Raw genomic sequence first — 20,396 nt, forward strand, 5'->3', positions numbered from 1 at the left:
GGGGGGGGGGGGGGGAAGGGAAATGTATTGTCTGTAACCCCTTCCTCTCCAGGCATTTTAATATATTGCTTGACGTAACGTGACATGCTTTGACCTTCTAACCAAAATTATCCACGTTTAATATCGTTACTTTTCAGTATATGTCCATTGTAGGATCAATAAACGTTTTCCTCCTAAAAAAAATAATATATCTGGAATTCTATTTCAGGGTCTGTGAGAACCCCTGTGGAAAAACCTAATGTAATTATTCAAATCTGCATCAACCTATCCATTCAGTGTATTGAATGGTGGTTAGATGACAGCCCCCCCCTATTTTAACACTGTCATTGCTGAGGAGGGCTGAGCTTTGTACGCCCCCCTCTGCACATTCCAGGAGTGATCAATCCCAAACACAGCAGAAAGTGAGCAGAGATTACTCACTCTCCGGGGAGCCAGGATGATCACCTACCCCACAGAATGCACATCAATAAATATTAGGTGATACATATTAATTCCCCCCACTCCAGTTACAAATGTCACACTTTTAGAGAATTGAGCCTCAGATATTGTGGGGTGTTGTCGCCACCTAGTGGGGAAACTAAGACACTACATTTTTGTGTATGTTTTTCCCACTTCCCCCCTCCCCCCCAAAAAATAGAAAAAATAACTGTATTGGAATAAATACGTTATAGATCATCTTCTCCTGGTTTCCATTTCTGTTATTACTCTGCTTATTATAGATCTAGTTCGCCAGGTTAAAAAGCAACTTGACAGCGTCATATTTTATTTAAGGATCTCTGCTCATTTAGTTTGTTAATTTTTCATGTGACCGGCAGACGCTGTCTCCCAGAGAGCTGTGGCACATTGTACATCAGTGCTATGGGACTGAGCTTGGACTGACCAGCGAGGATGAAGATTATGTATCCCCACGGGACCTGCTGAATGGATTGGGGTGAGTCTCCAAGATGGCACTTGGTCTGCGTCAGTCTAATTCATAGTCCTGTACCTGCCCTACTTGTGTTTCATGTACCTGTATATAAAAGGACAGAATGTCTGACATTCTCAGTTTTACAGCCCCTGTCCTTGTGTGTCCATTATGCAGATAGAGAGACCCAGTGTTAGACCATGTCTTGGTGTTAAGTCATAACAAGGAAAATCAACTAAACTGGCAAAACCTGTCTCATTGATTTATTTTCTCCTTGAGGTTTCTATGGATGTGACATCATTGATTCGCCCTTCGTCGCTTGCGCGCACACAATAACCATGTCCTCTTTACAAACACAGCATCTTGGCCATGTCTCTCGTGGTCAGATGGAGTCTGTACCCAGAGTCCTACAATAAATTAAATTCAAATTCCCACAAGCCACTGCTACTGAATGTCACAAGGCAAATTTATCATTAGAATCCTAGTTACCATTTATTATCTATATAATCTAGTATTCTGTGATCCCTGAGAATTGTGAGTTAAATTTACAAATATGATGTCTGTTACCAGACTGGAAGAATGTGTCATTTATGTACCGTTCTAGTCCCCTGGTCACGTCTCTGTTTAATAACTTTGTCCAATATTACAAGTAAACGGTTTGACCAGAAAGGAACCCATATTCTAAATGTGAAATCATTACTTCTACCTGTTTATACAGGAGTTGTGTTTATATTAAGGTGCATGGTGATGTTTGCGTTTTATTCATTGTAAGTTAGAATTCTCCACAATATACTCTGTGTGCATTTATTACTGTTTTGCGCAGTGCTGAATGAAGTTAGGTAAAGCCGCCTCTTGCTTCTCTTCTGTAGTGTGAGTGAGGAATTTCCTGAGTGTCCAGATCTGAGTGACACTATATCCCGCTGTGAACCCAAACTTGGAACCAGTCCGTCTCTGCCAGCCGCAGACTCTATTACCTCACTTGCCAGCTGTGACGGAATGTTAACGGTAAGCTCCATATTCTGCATGTAGTACATCCCAGCCCTAGACTGTGCCCTGTGCCAGGTTGTGCCATGGATTACATCCTGTGCCAGGGGTTGCGCCCTGTGCTAGGCTATGTCATGGGTTGTGTTCCCTGCAGCAGGATCTGGCAAGGGGTTGTGTGCCTTTGCCATGGGTTATGTGCCCCCGTACCAGGCTGTGCCATGGGTTATGTGCACTGAACTGTTTGTGTCCTGTGTACACAGTTGTTAAACAATGTGATGATTGAATGTTGAGTGGGCATTGCGTGCGCTCCTGGTTTCACACCTGCTGTACTGATTGAGTGGAATAGTCACAATGATGTGCTATTTATGACTTGTTTTAGCCCACAGAAGACCTTGCTGGACAGTCGGATGCCATGTCGGACTCCCAGCTGGATGGCTCCTCCAGTCAAACAGTGACTCCGCTTTCAGAGATGACTGGCACTGGACTGCTGGACTCAATGCCTGCTCTTGACCTCCTACCAAGTGAGGATCTGCCCACGGATCCCAGCAACAACTCCAGTCCCAGCTCTACGCAGGATGAAGGTGAGTCACACAGCATGGAGGATGACTTGTCTGTATCAACCGTATCTTCATACTTCAGGATAGATTATTTAGGGAAATAATATGAAAAATGCGGAAGAAGATTGTGGGGTTTTATTGCCGTCTACACAAATATAGAACATTGTTATTCTAATAAAGGTATCAAACTGTGTGTGTGTGTATACTGTATACACACAATGTATAATTCTTTTTTCATGTCCGTTATATTTATCGTTATTTGAAACGAAGTGCTTACTAACCCGTCTTGCATGTGTTCTGCCATCTCTCAGGGAATGTCGGTGTAACGGATCACCTGGCACCCCGACTTGGTACCTCCGTTAAAAGATGCTCCTAGCGCTTCCAGAGGACTCCAAGCACTCTGGCAGACACCATAATCACCGAATCCAAGAAACCTTTAAATTCTCCCAAGCATATGAATGCTGTAGACCATTGAATAGGAACCATACGAATAGGCTTGTACCCCTAGCAGTCAACTGGAACAGCATACAATAAATCCTTCCCCCAATAATGAGACGACACATCACTTTGAGGTTAAAACAGGAACTCTGGACTGTCTCATCCAGCCTGGCTTTTATTACACTAATCCACATACAGGCCACACCCAGGGGGAGGCATAAAATAACCAATCACATACATGGTTCAGCCCACACATCCCCTCCCCTCAGATAACATTAAACTCAATTATCCGGTACACTTTTTCAGCCAAGTTCTGGATGTACCCCAAAACCCGGGGGTACACCTTTAAATCCAGCATCACTGGATAGCCCTTATTCAGGGGGACAACATATCCAAAATTCAAGTAATTCGGATGAATGGTTCGTGAGATATGGGGTTCCAAAGATTTGACCGACCGCATGGGTAAAGTATCCGAAAACAGTTCCATGCATTTTGGCCCTGCGGTCGGTCACAAACAAGGGAATGAAAACAGGCGAATTGCCTGTGTTATAGAGCCTGGAGAGGGTTTTGAATGAATTCCCTTGTTTATGGGGCTCTTTCTACCGAACGGCGGGTCATTCGGTAGTTTCCATACGAATTTCTGGAAGTATGGAGGTCTCAGCGGTGTTTGCCTAGTCAAGTGTCCGATTTTAGTTCCAGACACTCGACGGCAAAACACCGCTGTTCGGTAGTTTAAGATGGCCGCCGCCACGTGTTTGTTTCCTGAATGGCGGCCACCCAGAGGACACAGAACACATTACATGATTGCCAATTACCCGTTTGCAACATTGTTGCAAACGGTAATTGGAGGCACACTCATTCCTGGGTGGTCTGGTTGTTCGGTAGTTTCACTCAATATACTGAATGGAGTGATTCTACCGAACAATCAGAATGCTGCATACAAATCACCCAGGATAAACTTAACACATCTATAAATACATATATAATATTACAGGCAGTACACTTGAATATGCTTCACAGTCTTAAAGGGACAGTAGTCCCAAAAGTCCCAATATGTCCATAGATGCTGTTAAAAGGGCCAGTAGCAGCAATATACAGTACAATATGCCCCAAATAACCCAGGGGCCATAGTCAGTAGGTAGGAGGCTAGCAAACAGGCTTCTCCAGGGCCCAGTGGCGAGGTTGGTTTCGCCACATTTCTCCCCTTTTCCAAACATACTAACAGGGTACCTGACCTCTTGCCGGTCAGTGCCCTTGTTAGTCCAGCAGCCCACCCACAAAACAGAAACAGCAGTACAGTCCACCCACAATGAATGGTTACTACACCTGAGTAATGGAAAAACTTGTCCAGGTCCAGGTGCCTCACCCCGGCTGTGTGGGGGACTGGTAGGCTGTTTTGGTGGGTTGCTGAGTGGGCAGAGACCAGCGGTACTCTGCCCTGGTGCCAGCACTACTACAGGAGTAGTCTGGTTGGAGCCTGGTTGCTGGAGACCGACTGTCTCCCCTTTAGCTGCGCAGCTCTGCTGCTGGAGACCGACTGTCTCCCCTTGAGTTACACCGCTCTGCTGCTGGAGACCGACTGTCTCCCCTTGAGTTACACAGCTCTGCTGCTGGAGACCGACTGTCTCCCCTTTAGTTACACAGCTCTGCTGCTGGAGACAGACTGTCTCCCCTTTGGCTAAACAGCCCTGTTGTGGGGGGGCAGGACCGACCGTCCCTACCCCCTGTGCTGGAAGTGCAGAGACCACGGTCCCATCTGCACAGGTGTGGGGCTTACAGTCTCCCCCTGGTACATTAAGCTGCCGCTGGGGAGAGGTGGTAACCAGCTCCTCTCCCATTAGAACACTCTGCCCATTGATGATCCGCCGCTGGGGAGAGGTGGTAACAATCTCCTCTCCCATTAGAACACTCTGCCCATTGATGATCTGCCGCTGGGGAGAGGAGGTAACAATCTCCTCTCCCATGCCTACTTTCAGTCTTTGTGGAGGGAGACCGACTGTCTCTCCTCCCAATTCAGTGTCCTGCTGCTGGGGAACGGAGACTGGGCTCTCTATTCCCAAAAAATCACGCTGCTGCTGGGGGGTAGGACCAACTACCTCTGCCCCCTGCAACTCAGCCTGCCGCTGGGGAGGGAGGACGCTGCTCTCCTCTCCCTGCACTTCACACTGCCTTCCCGGCATATCACTCTGCTGCTGGGGGGTAGGACCAACTACCTCTGTCCCCTGTAACTCAGCCTGCCACTGGGGAATGGAGACTGGGCTCCCAATTCCCTGCAATTCACACTGCCGCTGGGGAATGGAGACTGGGCTCCCAATTCCCAACAAATCACACTGCCGCTGGGGAGGGAGGACGGCCCCTTCAGCTCCCTGTAACTTGGGCGCAGAGACCACGGTCCCATCTGCGCTGGTGAGGGGTTTACTGTCTCCCCTTGGTGGGTTAGGTTGTCGGTGGGGAGAGGGGGTAACAAACTCCTCTCCCTTACACACCTTCAACCGCTGGGGAGAGGGGATAACAGGCTCCTCTCCCTGCACCGTAGACTGCCGCTGGGGAGCAAGAACGGCACTTTCAGCTCCCTGTAACGCACACTGCCGCTGGGGATCTGGGCCGACTGCCCAGCATCCCTGTAGGGCCGGTAGAGAGACCGCAGTCCCATCTCCACCTGCCATCTGTGGGTCTTCCCAGGACCAATCCGTGAGGCCCCGCAACATTTGTGAGTAAGGGCCCGGTGGAGAGACCTTGGTCCCATCTCTACCTGCCTGTTGTGGTTCCTCACAGGACCAGTCTATGAGGACCCCCACTTCGGGTTCCTCCCGCCGCCTCAGGGAAAGACGGCTAACCTCCTCGGATGCAGCCTCTACTCGGCTGCTGTACCGCTCCTGCTGCTGAGCATACTTCCTCTCTTTTGCCAACCGGAATTCTCGGTCCAGCCTTGTGTTTCGCTCAGCCATGACCTGGTTCCAGATCACCCGGCGTGTCTCCATGGGTATATCATCCCCATACTCGGCCACTCGCTGCCTCACCTCGGCCAGCCAATCATCTCCAGAGCCAGAACCTTCCATACTTGTCTGCTCCCAGGGGCGCTGCACGACTGCTAGCGTTGCCCTCAATTTGTAATCCAAACGAACTGTGTCTCCGAGCTGCTTTACCTCGCACTAGGACGCCATCCCACCGCTGCCACCAATGTAACGGATCACCTGGCACCCCGACTTGGTACCTCCGTTAAAAGATGCTCCTAGCGCTTCCAGAGGACTCCAAGCACTCTGGCAGACACCATAATCACCGAATCCAAGAAACCTTTAAATTCTCCCAAGCATATGAATGCTGTAGACCATTGAATAGGAACCATACGAATAGGCTTGTACCCCTAGCAGTCAACTGGAACAGCATACAATAAATCCTTCCCCCAATAATGAGACGACACATCACTTTGAGGTTAAAACAGGAACTCTGGACTGTCTCATCCAGCCTGGCTTTTATTACACTAATCCACATACAGGCCACACCCAGGGGGAGGCATAAAATAACCAATCACATACATGGTTCAGCCCACACATCCCCTCCCCTCAGATAACATTAAACTCAATTATCCGGTACACTTTTTCAGCCAAGTTCTGGATGTACCCCAAAACCCGGGGGTACACCTTTAAATCCAGCATCACTGGATAGCCCTTATTCAGGGGGACAACATATCCAAAATTCAAGTAATTCGGATGAATGGTTCGTGAGATATGGGGTTCCAAAGATTTGACCGACCGCATGGGTAAAGTATCCGAAAACAGTTCCATGCATTTTGGCCCTGCGGTCGGTCACAAACAAGGGAATGAAAACAGGCGAATTGCCTGTGTTATAGAGCCTGGAGAGGGTTTTGAATGAATTCCCTTGTTTATGGGGCTCTTTCTACCGAACGGCGGGTCATTCGGTAGTTTCCATACGAATTTCTGGAAGTATGGAGGTCTCAGCGGTGTTTGCCTAGTCAAGTGTCCGATTTTAGTTCCAGACACTCGACGGCAAAACACCGCTGTTCGGTAGTTTAAGATGGCCGCCGCCACGTGTTTGTTTCCTGAATGGCGGCCACCCAGAGGACACAGAACACATTACATGATTGCCAATTACCCGTTTGCAACATTGTTGCAAACGGTAATTGGAGGCACACTCATTCCTGGGTGGTCTGGTTGTTCGGTAGTTTCACTCAATATACTGAATGGAGTGATTCTACCGAACAATCAGAATGCTGCATACAAATCACCCAGGATAAACTTAACACATCTATAAATACATATATAATATTACAGGCAGTACACTTGAATATGCTTCACAGTCTTAAAGGGACAGTAGTCCCAAAAGTCCCAATATGTCCATAGATGCTGTTAAAAGGGCCAGTAGCAGCAATATACAGTACAATATGCCCCAAATAACCCAGGGGCCATAGTCAGTAGGTAGGAGGCTAGCAAACAGGCTTCTCCAGGGCCCAGTGGCGAGGTTGGTTTCGCCACAGTCGGCTGATGGCATTTTGGGAGCAGATTCTCTGCGTTGTTTGATTAATGTCACATTGTATTATTGTATCACTCATAATATCTGGCAGTGATAACGAGAGCTGCTTACCGGGAGCGAGTGTTCCCTGTCAGCATCTCCAGCACTGAGCTCCGGATCGGCTGCAGATGGGGCTGTGTGAGATGTCACAGGATAAATGCCAGACACATCGCCCTAAAGTGAAAATCTAGCTTTATCATTTTATTTATCAGGCACAGACCATGAGTTTGTACCCACACTGAATGTATTTTCCTGTGTTCCCCGTTTGACATGTCATATTTCTCCTGTTCCGCACAGATATCAACTGTGTTTCTAAAGATGTAATTTCATCAGATCTCAATGGCAGACTTCATATCAATACTGTGTATCACATCAGCGCAGAGCGTCTGCAGAATGCCTTGACCTCTGACAGCCACTTCATGAGCGAGTTTATGGACCTGCGGAAATTCACAGGTCAGTCTCCTAACGTTCTCTTTTAAGGGGAGCTCCCAGCTTTGTTACTGTTAAATATCTGCTTTTAAATGTCATCTTCTCTCTCTCTTTCGGTGGAAATGTAAGTGTCCATAAGTGGAAGTAATATTCCAGTATTCACCAGATATATCGCAGAGGACGTCCTAATATATCTGTAGCGATAATATCATGTGTTTTTACATCCTTGTTCACTATGACCTTTACTATACATCACTTTGTATAGTCACCGAGATATCTATTTTTCTGGCAGATGTCATTGTGAACTCTTGGATAAGAGACAGCGGGGGCAAGCAGTCTCGTGTCATTAACTATACGATACCCATCAACAACCCACTGGGACCCAAGTCAGCGCCAGCTGTGGAAACTCAGGTGAGACCAACAATCTGATAGAGCTTTAGTTTGCAGTAGATGTTGTGCCATGCGATAGACACTGTGCTCTTAGTGGGGATATAAAAACCAAAGAAAAAGTTACCTGCGCTCTTTCCTAAATCCGTATGTATATTTAAACAAATGGAGGTCATTTAGTTGCTCCAATGGCCATTGGAGGGAATGCCCGCCTGCTGCCCTACGTGGGTCCTACTCTGACCCTTCACCCTGCTTCCTTGAGCTTCTGGCAAAGATATCTCTAATGAGTATTATATATTTTTTATATACACCCCTATACTTATTAACCCTTAATAGGGAACACATGGGACGGGGTGTGACAATCTGTGTATTTTTGTTACATTACCATGAAGTAATGTGATTTATTTTTTAATACAGAGAATTGGGGTCTGTTGATGTCTATCTAATATGGAAATGTTGATGGTTTGTTGGCTGATTATAGACATTTTGGTTGGTTTGTTGATTTCTTCTCCCTTTGCTGACTATGCCCTTATTCCCTGTCTCTTTCCCTGTCTGAATGTTATTTTGTGTTCTCCCAACAGACCTTGTATACTCTCAAGGGCATTGGGTGTGTTCTGGATACCCAGGTTATCACTCAGGGCATACCATACCAGGATTATTTTTACACCGCTCACCGGTACTGCATCACCAGCGTGGCAAAGAACAAGTCTCGTCTCAGGTAACGCTCTGTACAGCTCGCTTGGTTCTTCAGCATCTGTTGTGCTTGTGGAAGGGGGAACAGACACAGTAGTGCCGGTTTTCATCTTCCATGGCCTGTCCTTCCACGTTACACAAAATTACAGTTACTGTGCACACTCAGAGAGAATGTTCTGTTTTACCAAGGCTCGACGATTGCATAATCGATGCCAACACACTCCAAAGGTCCAATGCACTCGCTCACTGCTCCCTTCACAAAAATACAATTGTTGTTAAATTCTTTGGAATTCTAAAGTGTTCTTACTGGGTTCCATTTTATGTTTGTCTGTTTATCTCCATGTTTTCCCTGATGGTCTTTCTATCTCATCAATGGCTCTGCTTGTCTCCTTGTAGGGTCTCCTCTGAGATTTGCTACAGGAAGCAGCCTTGGAGTCTGGTACGAAGCATCATTGAGAAGAACTCGTGGAGTGGGATGGAAGAGCATTTTAGTCAGCTGGGTACGTCCTGATCTAGAAAGATTCATAGACACATAAAATGTGAAGGTTTTTGTTCCCCAAACGTTAAACCATTGTGTAACCCTTTGTGGTAATCACAAGGACTGCATGTAAAGGTTGGTTCTTTGCTCCAAATCAAACCAGTTCTCCTGTGCTCACACGGCTTGTCAGTTTTGCAGCTAATAAACAAATACTCACATTTTATCAACGTGATAATGTTACGTACTTTATATACAAAGAATGTGGTGCCAAGCACAGCAGTAAACATGATTTGGGAAAACCAGCAATAAAGAACTTGTCTGCTTTCCTTATTCAGATGATTCGGACATCTATGAGACCTGCTCCTCTGCCTGTCCAGTAATACAGACTTTGGACAAATGGAAAGTGATGGCAGTTTAGTGGCTAATTGAATGGCCTAGAAATTATGTGTGTGTGTGTATAGAGTGGTTATATAATAGGATCTGACCTTAGCTGTTAATAAAGCTTCACACATAACCATGGTGTGACGGGTCCCCTGTGCCCCGACGAGCACACCCGTTCGTGCAGCTTCTTCCCACAGCCAAACCACGGATGTCAGCCCACTAACGAAGGCTCAGTCAGCTAACACCTCTCCCCCAAGAACAGCAGACACACACAGCTCGAGGGTAGAACAGGAACTAATGTTTATTAAACACACCCAGGTATTTGTATGCAAGTAAACTCATTAGTAAACATACACAGGTTTGGAACAGCAACCAATCAAACAGGGCCTAAACAAACAGCCAATCACACTAAGCCCATTAATAACCTATAGGACATATTATCACAGAACACCTACTTTGCATACACAGGAAAACATTATGCATTAGGTAAAGGGATTAAACACACTGTTAACAATAGGTAACTAAGCTCCCTGAGCCACAAAGGGGAAAGTCCCAACCCCCACCCATGTGGTCACACAGTCTCTGGTTTGGCGCCATCTTGTCTCTCCATGTTGAGGCTAGGTTTAAGTCTGTCCGGTCTAAATGGCCGCTCCTCACGAGAGCCCACCCAAACAAAGGAGCCCTTGATGCCCAAGTGACGGCGTACCAGCGTTGGGATTCAGTCAATCATTGGAGCTACGTCTACAGTGGAATCAGTCGATCAATGAATTTGGTGTATCAATGGAGATACGTCTACAGTGGGATATAGTCTGTCAATGAATTCAGTCTATCAATGGAGATACGTCTACAGTGGGATATAGTCTGTCAATGAATTCAGTCTATCAATAGAAATACGTCAACCATGGGATTCAGTGAATCAATGGAGATGCGTCTACAGTGGGATTTAGTCTGTTGATGGAGATATGTCTCCTATTAGGATGAAGGGATTCTGTCTGTCGATGGAGATTAGGAAAGGAAAGGTTTTAAAGTATTTTAAAATGTTGAGTTATTCTAGAAACCTTCATTTATTTTGCGATTTCAACCATTGCAGTTCTCTCAATGATATTTTCCTGTTTGTGCTTATTTATCATACTATAGCTGAGGCTGTGGTGAAGTTAGAGCAATGCTGTGTTGAAGAACTTGGTGGCAGAGAGAAACCAGCCCTGCGGCGCCGGAAACGAACCCTAAGCTGGAAGACCCATCACAGCGATCCCCTCAGCTCTGCCTCTCCGCCACTGGAGATTGAAAGAGGAACCCGGAACCCCAGAGCCTCTGGTACGTGGGCAACTGTTGAACTAGAAAAATAATTGAGAATTGTATTTAATGCATTTCAGTTGTGGATTTAATGCGTGTGTATGTGTATATATATATATATATATATATATATATATGTGTGTGTGTGTGTTTATTTTGGAATGTTCTATAAGCAAGCTGTTAGAGCGCTTGTGCAGTTGGACATCAATGCTTGTGCGTAGTTTCAGAGCAAGAGAAGCAAATCATGTGACAATGCAGGTGCATTATGTTCTGCAGTCTGATGAAAATGATTTTGTGGCCATGAGGTTCCCCTGATCTGTTTCAGTGGGCCAGTTACCCACTTTTACTTATTTATTTTGCAGGCAGTGTGTCCTCTCAGATGTCCCACCTCTCAGACAGAGGACCGACGCAGAGCATTCCCACCGCTCTGTTTGTCATCAGTATTGTGTGAGTATCGAAACCCTCGTCTGACGTGTATTACTGAGCCACCGCAGTGACCTGGAGCCTCCGCTCCCTCTGAAACATTTTGCAGTAGTGCGTTAGGCCTTGATAGTCAACATGTCACTCTGCCAGTAAGATGCTGCTTTGGGTACACATCCTCATATTATATCAAATATATATTGTACATTAAAGGATCACTATAGGGTCAGGAACACAAACATGTATTCCTGACCGTATAGTGTTAAAACCACCATCTAGCCCCCCTGGGCCCCTAATGCCTCCCTAAATATAGTAAATCTTACTGTATTGAAGCCTGAAGCTTCTGGCTCTGCCCTGTCTGCCTCAGAAAAACAAGCAGTCTACTGACATCATCAGAAGTGGTAGCCTGATCCAATCACAGTGCTTCCCACTAGGATTGGCTGAGACTGACAAAGAGGCAGATATGGGGCAGAGCCAGCATGATTCAAACACAGCCCTGGCCAATCAGCATCTCCTCATAGAGATACATTGAATCAATGCATCTCTATGAGGAAAGTTCAGTGTCTGCATGCAGAGGGAGGAGATACTGAATGTTTGGATGCATTTTAGGCAGCCATGACCCAGGAAGGATCTCTAACAGCCATCTGAGGAGTGGCCAGTGAAGTTATCACTAGGCTGTAATGTAAACACTGCATTTTCTCTGAAAAGCAAAAAGCCTGAAGGGAATGATTCTACTCACCAGAACAAATTCAATAAGCTGTAGTTGTTCTGGTGACTATAGTGTCCCTTTAAACGCAGCTGGTTTGTACTTCTCGCCTGCAAAGACCGTTTATCAATGTCTGACTCTGCAAATATGTCACAGGAAACGTTTTACATTTAAAGAAACATTGAACCTCGGAATGTGTCTGTTCTGTATGTGCAGTTAAGTGTAATAAAAATCTGAAATGCCCAATACAATATGAAATAGGTCTAATAAAATCATATACTGGTATTTGATAATCTCACATGTATATCTGGATGTGTATATTTCTACTTGTAATGTATTTTGCTGGAGTCTGTGTGCCTAATGAGTGTAAGTGCACACAGGGTTAAAGATGTTCGAAGTGGTTATGGTAAAGGGGATTAAGGTTAACCCCTTAAAGACACATGACGGAAATATTCCGGCATGATTCCCTTTTATTGCAGAAGTTGTGTCATTAAGGGGTTAAAGTAGGGACATATTACATCGGGTATTAAGTGTTAAAATGATTAACTGCTTGAGAGGGGTTATAGTTGTGGTATTTTTTATATGTTTAGAATTCTTCCATTTAGGGTTAGAGTTGAGTTAAGGTTAGTGTTAGTGTTTATAAGAAATTAAAACTAGGATTGAGGTTAAAAGTGAAAGGTTTTTTTCAGGTGTAGGCTTTGAGTGTTCAAAATCAGTAAAGGATTGGTTCTGATGTTGGGCGGGGTAAATTTAGGGGAAAATGGTATTTGGGGTATGTGGAGTTTGACGAGTTATTTGCAAAGTACTCACCCTCATGTGTTTTCTGTAGACCAGTCAAACACGTATGATTGATAGCAGAGCTGCAGGAGCTGTTATACAGTGTGTATCACTCAGTGCTGTCCTATGATATACAGTGTGTATCACTCAGTGCTGTCCTATGATATACAGTGTGTATCGCTCAGTGCTGTCCTATGATATACAGTGTGTGTCACTCAGTGCTGTCCTATGATATACAGTGTGTATCACTCAGTGCTGTCCTATGATATACAGTGTGTATCACTCAGTGCTGTCCTATGATATACAGCGTGTGTAACTCAGTGCTGTTAGATGATATACAGTGTGTATCACTCAGTGCTGCCCTATGATATACAGTGTGTATCACTCAGTGCTGTCCTATGATATACAGTGTGTATCACTCAGTGCTGTCCTATGATATACAGTGTGTATCACTCAGTGCTGTCCTATGATATACAGTGTGTATCACTCAGTGCTGTCCTATGATATACAGTGTGTATCGCTCAGTGCTGTCCTATGATATACAGTGTGTATCGCTCAGTGCTGTCCTATGATATACAGTGTGTATCACTCAGTGCGGTCCTATGATATACAGTGTGTATCACTCAGTGCTGTCCTATGGTATACAATGTGTATCGCTCAGTGCTGTCCTATGATATACAGTGTGTATCACTCAGTGCTGTCCTATGATATACAGTGTGTATCACTCAGTGCTGTCCTATGATATACAGTGTGTGTCGCTCAGTGCTGTCCTATGATATACAGTGTGTATCACTCAGTGCTGTCCTATGATATACAGTGTGTATCACTCAGTGCTGTCCTATGATATACAGTGTGTATCGCTCAGTGCTGTCCTATGATATACAGTGTGTATCACTCAGTGCTGCCCTATGATATACAGTGTGTATCGCTCAGTGCTGTCCTATGATATACAGTGTGTGTCACTCAGTGCTGTCCTATGATATACAGTGTGTCACTCAGTGCTGTCCTATGATATACAGTGTGTATCGCTCAGTGCTGTCCTATGATATACAGTGTGTGTCACTCAGTGCTGTCCTATGATATACAGTGTGTATCGCTCAGTGCTGTCCTATGATATACAGTGTGTGTCACTCAGTGCTGACCTATGATATACAGTGTGTCTCACTCAGTGCTGTCCTATGATATACAGTGTGTATCACTCAGTGCTGTCCTATGATATACAGTGTGTCACTCAGTGCTGTCCTATGATATACAGTGTGTATCACTCAGTGCTGTCCTATGATATACAGTGTGTATCACTCAGAGCTGTCCTATGATATACAGTGTGTATCACTCAGTGCTGTCCTATGATATACAGTGTGTATCACTCAGTGCTGTCCTATGATATACAGTGTGTATCACTCAGTGCTGTCCTATGATATACAGTGTGTATCACTCAGTGCTGTCCTATGATATACAGTGTGTATCACTCAGTGCTGTCCTATGATATACAGCGTGTATCACTCAGTGCTGTCCTATGATATACAGTGTGTATCGCTCAGTGCTGTCCTATGATATACAGTGTGTATCACTCAGTGCTGTCCTATGATATACAGTGTGTGTCACTCAGTGCTGTCCTATGATATACAGTGTGTATCACTCAGTGCTGTCCTATGATATACAGTGTGTGTCACTCAGTGCTGTCCTATGATATACAGTGTGTATCTCTCAGTGCTGTCCTATGATATACAGTGTGTATCACTCAGTGCTGTCCTATGATATACAGCGTGTATCACTCAGTGCTGTCCTATGATATACAGTGTGTATCACTCAGTGCTGTCCTATGATATACAGTGTGTATCACTCAGTGCTGTCCTATGATATACAGTGTGTGTCACTCAGTGCTGTCCTATGATATACAGTGTGTGTCACTCAGTGCTGTCCTATGATATACAGTGTGTATCACTCAGTGCTGTCCTATGATATACAGTGTGTATCACTCAGTGCTGTCCTATGATATACAGTGTGTATCTCTCAGTGCTGTCCTATGATATACAGTGTGTATCACTCAGTGCTGTCCTATGATATACAGCGTGTATCACTCAGTGCTGTCCTATGATATACAGTGTATCACTCAGTGCTGTCCTATGATATACAGTGTATATCACTCAGTGCTGTCCTATGATATACAGCGTGTATCACTCAGTGCTGTCCTATGATATACAGTGTGTATCACTCAGTGCTGTCCTATGATATACAGTGTGTATCACTCAGTGCTGTCCTATGATATACAGTGTGTATCACTCAGTGCTGTCCTATGATATACAGTGTGTATCACTCAGTGCTGTCCTATGATATACAGTGTGTGTCACTCAGTGCTGTCCTATGATATACAGTGTGTATCACTGAGTGCTGTCCTATGATATACAGTGTGTATCACTCAGTGCTGTCCTATGATATACAGTGTGTGTCACTCAGTACTGTCCTGTGATATACAGTGTGTGTCACTCAGTGCTGTCCTATGATATACAGTGTGTATCACTCAGTGCTGTTCTATGATATACAGTGTGTATCGCTCAGTGCTGCCCTATGATATACAGCGTGTATCACTCAGTGCTGTCCTATGATATACAGCGTGTATCACTCAGTGCTGCCCTATGATATACAGTGTGTGTCACTCAGTGCTGTCCTATGATATACAGTGTGTATCACTCAGTGCTGTCCTATGATATACAGTGTGTATCACTCAGTGCTGTCCTATGATATACAGTGTGTGTCACTCAGTGCTGTCCTATGATATACAGTGTGTATCACTCAGTGCTGTCCTATGATATACAGTGTGTGTCACTCAGTGCTGTCCTATGATATACAGTGTGTATCACTCAGTGCTGTCCTATGATATACAGTGTGTATCACTCAGTGCTGTCCTATGATATACAGTGTGTATCACTCAGTGCTGTCCTATGATATACAGTGTGTGTCACTCAGTGCTGTCCTATGATATACAGTGTGTATCACTCAGTGCTGTCCTATGATATACAGTGTGTGTCACTCAGTGCTGTCCTATGATATACAGTGTGTATCACTCAGTGCTGTCCTATGATATACAGTGTGTATCACTCAGTGCTGTCCTATGATATACAGCGTGTATCACTCAGTGCTGTCCTATGATATACAGCGTGTATCACTCAGTGCTGTCCTATGGTATACAGTGTGTGTCACTCAGTGCTGCCCTATGATATACAGTGTGTATCGCTCAGTGCTGTCCTATGATATACAGTGTGTATCACTCAGTGCTGTCCTATGATATACAGTGTGTATCACTCAGTGCTGCCCTATGATATACAGTGTGTATCACTCAGTGCTGTCCTATGATATACAGTGTGTATCACTTAGTGCTGTCCTATGATATACAGTGTGTATCTCTCAGTGCTGTCCTATGATATACAGTGTGTCACTCAGTGCTGTCCTATGATATACAGTGTATCGCTCAGTGCTGCCCTATGATATACAGTGTGTGTCACTCAGTGCGGTCCTATGATATACAGTGTGTGTCACTCAGTGCTGTCCTATGATATACAGTGTGTATCACTCAGTGCTGTCCTATGATATACAGTGTATCACTCAGTGCTGTCCTATGATATACAGTGTGTATCACTCAGTGCGGTCCTATGATATACAGTGTGTATCACTCAGTGCTGCCCTATGATATACAGTGTGTATCACTCAGTGCTGCCCTATGATATACAGTGTGTATCACTCAGTGCTGTCCTATGATATACAGTGTGTATCACTCAGTGCTGTCCTATGATATACAGTGTGTGTCACTCAGTGCTGTCCTATGATATACAGTGTGTATCACTCAGTGCTGTCCTATGATATACAGTGTATCACTCAGTGCTGTCCTATGATATACAGTGTGTATCACTCAGTGCGGTCCTATGATATACAGTGTGTATCACTCAGTGCTGCCCTATGATATACAGTGTGTATCACTCAGTGCTGTCCTATGATATACAGTGTGTATCACTCAGTGCTGTCCTATGATATACAGTGTGTATCACTCAGTGCTGTCCTATGATATACAGTGTGTATCACTCAGTGCTGTCCTATGATATACAGTGTGTATCACTCAGTGCTGCCCTATGATATACAGTGTGTATCACTCAGTGCTGTCCTATGATATACAGTGTGTGTCACTCAGTGCTGTCCTATGATATACAGTGTGTATCACTCAGTGCGGTCCTATGATATACAGTGTGTATCACTCAGTGCTGTCCTATGATATACAGTGTGTCACTCAGTGCTGTCCTATGATATACAGTGTGTATCACTCAGTGCTGTCCTATGATATACAGTGTGTATCGCTCAGTGCTGTCCTATGATATACAGTGTGTCACTCAGTGCTGTCCTATGATATACAGTGTGTATCACTCAGTGCTGTCCTATGATATACAGTGTATCACTCAGTGCTGTCCTATGATATACAGTGTGTATCACTCAGTGCTGTCCTATGATATACAGTGTGTATCACTCAGTGCTGTCCTATGATATACAGTGTGTGTCACTCAGTGCTGTCCTATGATATACAGTGTGTATCACTCAGTGCTGTCCTATGATATACAGTGTGTATCACTCAGTGCTGTCCTATGATATACAGTGTGTATCACTCAGAGCTGCCCTATGATATACAGTGTGTATCGCTCAGTGCTGTCCTATGATATACAGTGTGTGTCACTCAGTGCTGTCCTATGATATACAGCGTATCACTCAGTGCTGTCCTATGATATACAGTGTGTATCGCTCAGTGCTGTCCTATGATATACAGTGTGTATCGCTCAGTGCTGTCCTATGATATACAGCGTGTATCGCTCAGTGCTGTCCTATGATATACAGTGTGTATCGCTCAGTGCTGTCCTATGATATACAGTGTGTGTCACTCAGTGCTGTCCTATGATATACAGTGTATCACTCAGTGCTGTCCTATGATATACAGTGTGTATCTCTCAGTTCTGTCCTATGATATACAGTGTGTGTCACTCAGTTCTGTCCTATGATATACAGTGTGTATCACTCAGTGCTGTCCTATGATATACAGTGTGTATCACTCAGTGCTGTCCTATGATATACAGTGTGTATCACTCAGTGCTGTCCTATGATATACAGTGTATCACTCAGTGCTGCCCTATGATATACAGCGTATCACTCAGTGCTGTCCTATGATATACAGCGTGTATCGCTCAGTGCTGTCCTATGATATACAGTGTGTATCACTCAGTGCTGTCCTATGATATACAGTGTGTATCACTCAGTGCTGTCCTATGATATACAGTGTATCACTCAGTGCTGCCCTATGATATACAGCGTATCACTCAGTGCTGTCCTATGATATACAGTGTGTATCGCTCAGTGCTGTCCTATGATATACAGTGTGTATCGCTCAGTGCTGTCCTATGATATACAGCGTGTATCGCTCAGTGCTGTCCTATGATATACAGTGTGTATCGCTCAGTGCTGTCCTATGATATACAGTGTGTATCGCTCAGTGCTGTCCTATGATATACAGTGTGTATCGCTCAGTGCTGTCCTATGATATACAGTGTGTCTCGCTCGGTGCTGTCCTATGATATACAGTGTGTATCGCTCAGTGCTGTCCTATGATATACAGTGTGTATCGCTCAGTGCTGTCCTATGATATACAGCGTGTATCGCTCAGTGCTGTCCTATGATATACAGTGTGTATCGCTCAGTGCTGTCCTATGATATACAGTGTGTGTCACTCAGTGCTGTCCTATGATATACAGTGTATCACTCAGTGCTGTCCTATGATATACAGTGTGTGTCACTCAGTGCTGTCCTATGATATACAGTGTATATCACTCAGTGCTGTCCTATGATATACAGTGTGTCTCGCTCGGTGCTGTCCTATGATATACAGTGTGTATCGCTCAGTGCTGTCCTATGATATACAGTGTGTATCACTCAGTGCTGTCCTATGATATACAGTGTGTATCACTCAGTGCTGTCCTATGATATACAGTGTGTATCGCTCAGTGCTGTCCTATGATATACAGCGTGTATCGCTCAGTGCTGTCCTATGATATACAGCGTGTATCACTCAGTGCTGTCCTATGATATACAGTGTGTATCACTCAGTGCTGTCCTATGATATACAGTATGTGTCACTCAGTGCTGTCCTATGATATACAGTGTGTGTCACTCAGTGCTGTCCTATGATATACAGTGTGTGTCACTCAGTGCTGTCCTATGATATACAGTGTGTGTCACTCAGTGCTGTCCTATGATATACAGTGTGTATCACTCAGTGCTGTCCTATGATATACAGTGTGTATCGCTCAGTGCTGTCCTATGATATACAGTGTGTATCGCTCAGTGCTGTCCTATGATATACAGTGTGTGTCACTCAGTGCTGTCCTATGATATACAGTGTGTATCGCTCAGTGCTGTCCTATGATATACAGCGTGTATCACTCAGTGCTGTCCTATGATATACAGTGTGTATCACTCAGTGCTGTCCTATGATATACAGTGTGTCACTCAGTGCTGTCCTATGATATACAGTGTGTATCACTCAGTGCTGTCCTATGATATACAGTGTGTATCGCTCAGTGCTGTCCTATGATATACAGTGTGTCACTCAGTGCTGTCCTATGATATACAGTGTGTCACTCAGTGCTGTCCTATGATATACAGTGTGTATCACTCAGTGCTGTCCTATGATATACAGTGTATCACTCAGTGCTGTCCTATGATATACAGTGTGTATCACTCAGTGCTGTCCTATGATATACAGTGTGTATCGCTCAGTGCTGTCCTATGATATACAGCGTGTATCACTCAGTGCTGCCCTATGATATACAGTGTGTATCGCTCAGTGCTGTCCTATGATATACAGTGTGTATCGCTCAGTGCTGTCCTATGATATACAGTGTGTATCACTCAGTGCGGTCCTATGATATACAGTGTGTATCACTCAGTGCTGTCCTATGATATACAGTGTGTATCGCTCAGTGCTGTCCTATGATATACAGTGTGTGTCACTCAGTGCTGTCCTATGATATACAGTGTGTATCACTCAGTGCTGTCCTATGATATACAGTGTATCACTCAGTGCTGTCCTATGATATACAGTGTGTATCACTCAGTGCTGTCCTATGATATACAGTGTGTATCGCTCAGTGCTGTCCTATGATATACAGCGTGTATCACTCAGTGCTGCCCTATGATATACAGTGTGTATCGCTCAGTGCTGTCCTATGATATACAGTGTGTATCGCTCAGTGCTGTCCTATGATATACAGTGTGTATCACTCAGTGCGGTCCTATGATATACAGCGTGTATCACTCAGTGCTGCCCTATGATATACAGTGTGTATCGCTCAGTGCTGTCCTATGATATACAGTGTGTATCGCTCAGTG

The 20,396-nt window shown here is 44.7% G+C and overlaps 1 protein-coding gene across 3 annotated transcripts in view; it reads left to right on the forward strand.

Annotated features, from left to right (window-relative positions):
* GRAMD1A (GRAM domain containing 1A) overlaps window positions 1–20,396 on the forward strand; it is a 138,279-nt gene that overhangs the window by 105,201 nt on the left and 12,682 nt on the right. For all 3 annotated transcript variants that reach the window (XM_063436395.1, XM_063436393.1, XM_063436394.1), the window contains 9 exons: window positions 816–931; window positions 1,774–1,909; window positions 2,268–2,469; window positions 7,711–7,866; window positions 8,135–8,253; window positions 8,811–8,947; window positions 9,319–9,422; window positions 10,919–11,095; window positions 11,437–11,521. In XM_063436395.1, the coding sequence (XP_063292465.1) occupies window positions 816–931; window positions 1,774–1,909; window positions 2,268–2,469; window positions 7,711–7,866; window positions 8,135–8,253; window positions 8,811–8,947; window positions 9,319–9,422; window positions 10,919–11,095; window positions 11,437–11,521 (1,232 nt within the window). The remainder of the gene's footprint in view (window positions 1–815; window positions 932–1,773; window positions 1,910–2,267; window positions 2,470–7,710; window positions 7,867–8,134; window positions 8,254–8,810; window positions 8,948–9,318; window positions 9,423–10,918; window positions 11,096–11,436; window positions 11,522–20,396) is intronic.

The sequence above is a fragment of the Pelobates fuscus genome, chromosome 11 (assembly GCF_036172605.1).
Source record: "Pelobates fuscus isolate aPelFus1 chromosome 11, aPelFus1.pri, whole genome shotgun sequence".
Classification (NCBI taxonomy): Eukaryota; Metazoa; Chordata; class Amphibia; order Anura; family Pelobatidae; genus Pelobates; species Pelobates fuscus.